This window comes from Paramisgurnus dabryanus, chromosome 11 (assembly GCF_030506205.2).
Source record: "Paramisgurnus dabryanus chromosome 11, PD_genome_1.1, whole genome shotgun sequence".
NCBI classification, from domain to species: Eukaryota; Metazoa; Chordata; class Actinopteri; order Cypriniformes; family Cobitidae; genus Paramisgurnus; species Paramisgurnus dabryanus.
Genome location: NC_133347.1, coordinates 34,140,079 through 34,146,078, shown reverse-complemented (window position 1 = coordinate 34,146,078; position 6,000 = coordinate 34,140,079). Strand labels below are relative to the sequence as shown.

General features: G+C 35.1%; 1 protein-coding gene across 1 annotated transcript in view; it reads right to left on the bottom strand.

Moving 5' to 3' along the window:
- Positions 1 to 1,502: 1,502 nt before the first annotated feature.
- Positions 1,503 to 6,000, bottom strand: part of LOC135753278 (taste receptor type 1 member 1-like) — a 53,063-nt gene continuing 48,565 nt past the window's right edge. Inside the window, exon 6 of the mRNA XM_065271311.1 lies at positions 1,503 to 2,437. Coding sequence (XP_065127383.1) covers positions 1,503 to 2,437 — 935 coding nt within the window. The remainder of the gene's footprint in view (positions 2,438 to 6,000) is intronic.

Below are 6,000 nucleotides of genomic sequence, written 5' to 3'. Positions count from 1 at the left end.
TTAACATAAAATAACCCATCATTTAATGTTTTTAAAAATAATTTTGTAGACTTAACAACATTGTAGGTAACACATTGTCTCAACTATGTCCAACTAAGAACATTAGTTCAACTTAGTTATTTTTGCTCTTTCAACATTTTATTAATTGGCAGGAATATTGGTTACCCTTTGAAAAACAATCCTACTTCTGATGGCCTTTGTTGTAACTCTGGGTCTGACAATATGGTCTGCAAACCCTTTCCAAATGTCAAGTCTTATTTTACCACAACATTACCACCTGCCAGGAACCAAATCCGTTTAAAAAGCTTTTAATGTATGTGGTCAATATTTAATACTTTGGTATAAAATATAGCTTATTTTGTCAAAATAAAGATAAAAACAGCTACCACATTTGTCTGTATGTAATGCCTTTATACAGATTCCAAATGTATATAAATTTATCATTGATACCTAAGTACTTACATTACCACACTTGCTGATGCCACATGCACATGTGCGCTATTATGTTATGAGATGTTGTTCACATGTGGTGATTTTGTCCACAACAATTTCACATATTGTCCACATGTGAACAACTTGAAAAACATGTGAAATTCATGTGCTTTTTAATCCTCAGTTTGATATTAAAGCAACACTATGTAATTTTTTTTACCTTTAAATAATGTCTCTAAAATTATTTCAGTGATAGAGCAACTTTTAACTGTACAAATTGTACTGTTGCTGCAACCTGAGCAGCCTCCTAGCTGCTACAAGCACACTCTGAAAGTGGCGGTGGAGGGTAGAGCACACAGCCCCGCCCCGCCCCCTGCCTGCAGAAGAGTGTCTGATACCAGGCACTGTTGCACTTTTCAACCACATGGGGGAGCTGTAAGTCATTTTTACATGGAAAATACATAGTGTTGCTTTAAATAATCCTTTATTTTAGCACTGAACAGTCACTAGGTTTCAATAATTTAAAAATGCATGCAGTCTTGATCTTATGCAATTTTTGCCAAGTAACTTAATTCTGAAAAAAAAAACATAAAATCTTAGTTTAGCTAGCAAACCATTATGATTTAAAAAATGATTTAATGTTGAATCTACACTGACCAAAATTATAAATGCAACACTTTTATTTTGTGTAACCTATCTCAAAGTATTAATTGTACTGAGAAAATGTTTAGTTAATGAAGGCTTTTATTTTGTCAACAATAACAAAGAAAACAAATGTGAGTGATTATGATAATCACACGATTTTTTATTTAAACTAACTGATAATAACATGTCAATAAAATGAGGTTGCCCTGCGTAAGACACATTTTACACTGTAGACGCACAGGGCTCAAGCTACAGTCAAAGGTCAGAGTTTTACATTGGCTAAAATATTTACAGTAAGAACAACATAAATAAAATTAAACAACGTTATGGATATGTTCAATATCAAAACCCAAAATGCCAAACCCCTCCACCTGGAAATCTCACTCCAAGCTGAACTCAATAGTTGGTAACATTTCCGTTGTGATTTAAGTTCTACTAATAGTTTGTGTGTAATTCTGAATAGATGTTTGAAAGTATGCAGCAGTGTTTTTCTTTGGTTGAAATAACATGATGTAAGATTTTGGTATGAAATAGCTTAAGAGAATTCCATATATACTGCTTATTTGGGCAAGTGCGTTCAAAAGCAGGACGTATTTGCTTTTGAAGCTGAGATATATTGTGAAATAAATAATCCAGCTCAGATAGTACATAAGCAGACTGAAAGTTATTGATTTGGCCTCATTGTAACTTTTTGGCAAATCTCTTCCCATGTAAGAAAATGAGATGCACAGGAAACCAAGAAACCAACTTATGAACAAAACAATGCTGATGGTTACAGTGTTCCTCCTTTCACAAATGAGCATAGTTTGGTCATTAAAAGTAATTGAGTCCCTGACGGGATCATCAGGTGAGACAGTTGCCCATAAAACACAAGAAATTAAATGAATAAAAGAAGAAGACATAATGAAGAGCCACTGGCCGTTGTGCTTTACCCACAAGCTGTGTAATTTAGGGAACTCTGCAGCCATTTTGAAGACACAAACGATTTGAAAGGAACGAACGGTCAAACAAGAGAGACAGATAGTGAAGAAAAATGAAAATATAAAATTTCTCAAGACACAATGTACAGATGTGGGTTGTCCAAAGAAAAAGAACACACTTATGCTCGACATTGTTAAACACCCTAACATTAAGAAGCACATGTTGCCACCAGCAGATCTCACCACTGGTGTGTTGTAATTGTAGGCAAAAAGACAAAAGATGAAAATGAGCAGAGCAATGAGGCAAACAGTAGAAAATATGACAAGAATGGAGGCAATGTCTGTAAACTGTAGATAGACGACAGTACGTATCTTACAGGTTGTGCTGCCCTCATCAGACCATTCACTCTCTGCACATGGAAAACAGGTATAAGGGTCTCCTGAAAAATAAACAACAACAAAAGAGTGTGGACATTTAGTATTACTGCCAAATTATTGTGGTCCCCTCCTACTCCACAGCATATGAGGAAAATCAGAATTTTATTGTAATATGTCTATGTGGTGTTTTAATATGTTTCTAAATTGTGGGCAAATACACAATTTAACACCATTGATGAGTATTATCTAAATAAAATTAGAAACAGTCTCATTCCCCCATGGATTAGTATTCTGAGTCATAGAAATTATAATTGGATGCCCTCATAGACATGGTGCTGAAACGATCACAGCACTGCTGCTTCAGCTCTGCTTCTGTGCTGCTCAAACATACAGGGTGAGTGCTGTAACCTGTTAATATCAGCGCTTAAAGATTAGTGCTGCAAATGCGCAAGTTTATGTATGCATTGTGTCAAACAGGACTTAGCAGTTATGTGTCTGAAACTGCCAAATGTAGCATCTATTTACATATATATCTATGGTCTGAGGTCGTGCCAACGAATGGAGATGGGGACTAATTTGTATATTCATATCTATGGTCCAAGCTGTGCAATTGAGTAGAGGCGGGGACTAATCAGTGTATTCATGTATCCACATATTCATAGAGTTACATTCAAGAGGTTTTAAAGCAAGAAGAAATTACTGTGACAGATAAAACTATATGCTATTATGGTGCTCAAAGATGAATGAATAAAGATTTATTCAAAGATGAATAAAATTCTTGACTACAAAACTGGATTAAGATCGCTCAAGGTGACTCATCAATGGCAGGAGAAGAGTTACATAAACTCCTGGCTCTTCTCAGCCTTAAACAGCACATCCAAGTGAACTGATGAGTTTTTGTAAGTAAATGATTTCTAATTTAAACAGTTCAAGATACGATCACTGTATACATTGGTAAACAACAGTTACACTGATTTCTGGGAATGATGGATTAATACAGATGTGGCCTTTAAGAATGGTTGTTTTCTCCCAAAGCATCCGGTAATTTGTCCCACAGTGTCTTAGGCTGCAGTCACACAAAAAGCGCTTTAAACGCTTGCGACGCGGCTTTTCATATTGCTAAGCAACCACCTGTCTTGTCAATCAAATATTGAAGCGTGAGCGCTCTTTTGCTGTTAACTGTCATATCAGCAGAAACTTTAAAAAGAGGGCGCTTGCTCTGACGTTGTTTGAGGGTGAGAGGTGCACAAACACACAGGAGAGAGTGAGCGAGCGGTGTCCGGTTCTTCAAAGCAACTGTAAACTTCCCTCACCACAACGTAAGGCCCGCCTCTCCCCTCATTCGATTGGACAATGGAAAGACACAAATGACGTCGGACGCTTCTCCGCTCTCAGCGTTCCTTCAAAAACGCGTGCGCGGCAGGCGGCAAAAAAACGCAAGGCGCTCGGCGCGCATAAACAGCGCCCAAACGCGCCCTGCCCATAGAATATCATTCAAAAAAGGCGCCTGCAACTGCCATAAACGCTTTTGGTGTGACTGGCCCCTTACAGAATCTTGTGAGTGTCTTTCTTACAAGTTAACTCAGTGTGTTTCGCTTCACAAAATATCTCAAAACACTCAACACTCAAAAGTTTTTTAAGATTGTATAATATGTATATAGATTATTAAATTACATTTCAAAAGTTGAGATTTTTTATTTTACTTCACATTACATCATGATTGTGAGAAAACAGCCACAATAAAATATAAATTATAAATAGTAATAGACACAAATATTTACAGTAGTGTATATGGTAATACGTACATTTGAAAATCTACACTATTCAACATTTTAAGTAAACCCAAAAGGCTTAAAGTACTAAGACAAAAAGGGGAATTGGTCAAAAATTTTAGACAGTGTTTATGAAATGTTTTTATAAAATGTGGTCGGTCATTGGGCGCATCCAGATATCATAACCCAGTCAACACTTTTAACTCTCAGTGAAGTCACCATGAGCTTACAAGATCTCAAAATGTTGTCACAATGTGTGCGTCACAGTGAGCTAAAATTGTAACCACACAGCGCACTCACGGTTTGCTCATATATTAAGGTCACCATATGAGGTCACTGTACACTCACTGTCAGCTCATACTACCCATAAAGCACATGGGATAAAAGGACCTGGGCCCGTATGTATAAAACTTCTCAGAAATGCTCTTAAGAATAGTCTTAAGCTATGACTTAAGTGTCAAAAAAATTCTTAGTAAGGAGTAGGACCAGTCTGTGAGTAGGAGACATTTATAAAGGAGCTGAAAGCAACTTTCAGTAAAGGGTAAGACTCATTCTTAAGTGCTGACTTAAGTGCTGCAAACTGAGAACTTCAATGATTTTAACCTAAAATGGCCGCCCTTAACCTCTGAATCAGCCAATAGAAAGCAGGCAATGTTATACAGTCACAGCAGCATGTGACACCATACATTTATGAATCATGAAGACATTTAAATTATATTAGTATTTAAATATTTTAATTTTAATTTCCCTCACGAAATGTTTAACAATATTACAAATAAGTGCATGCATTTATTTTACACGATTTTGCACCATCTTGATTAAGTTTCAACATGTTAATGAAATAGACAAACGTAATGCTAATTAAAAAAAATTAAGATGATTAATCACATCATTTTGATTTTACTCACAAGCTGTTTATAAAGAAAAGGCTAAAGTTTGCAAACACTTAGATAAAAAAACTTTGATGATGAAGCCTGAACAAGATGATCAAGTTAAGTTGGATTCCTCCTTTAAACACAATTGTAATTTTTGCCATCTTTGTCACTTTCACCTTTGGCTTGCTCACTGCTAACATTGCTAACATTATGTTTTGGGTTAGGGTTTTATACTCTATTAATATCACTTTACATGTAATGGTGTAACTGCAATCTTGTAGATACTTCACATTTTTTATTGTAGATTTTATTTACATTTTATGGGATTTATTTACCTATCATAAACTGTAAAATGTAAAAGCGGCTCTACTTAAAAACTTACTTCAATTGGTATCACCTAATATTTAATTTTTTTTACTTTAATTATTTCACTTAAACTGAGAAATTTAAGTTGAAAAAACATGAAATTTTTAGCCATTATCAATAATTTGATCCAACTTTAACTTTTTACAATGTATATTATTCAAATTTATATACATTATACCATTGCTGTCTTGATAATCCCATAAAATTTCTTGGTACTGTGCAAGCACTTGAATAAGTTTCACTAATATACATTTTATACTGTATACATTGTGTAACATAATATACATTGTATAGAAAACCATTTACTCTTGGTTACACGCACAAGTCTGACTCTCTAACCACTAGGCCACAGGGCTTGGACAAATAAATCTGTGAATCCTGGTCCTGGGCCCGTATGTATAAAGGCGCTCAGAGTAAAATTTTAGTCTTAAGTGTGTCAAAATTCTAAGAATGATGTCATTTTACTCTTATTCTTAGACTTAAGAACCTAGTTAAGAGTAACAAGAGGGCAGCAGAAAGGCGGAGGATCATGCACTTTATTACAAAGAATGTGTTAAAATGACTTTAATTCAAATGTATTTTTATAGCACTTTTGAAAAAAAATATTGTTGC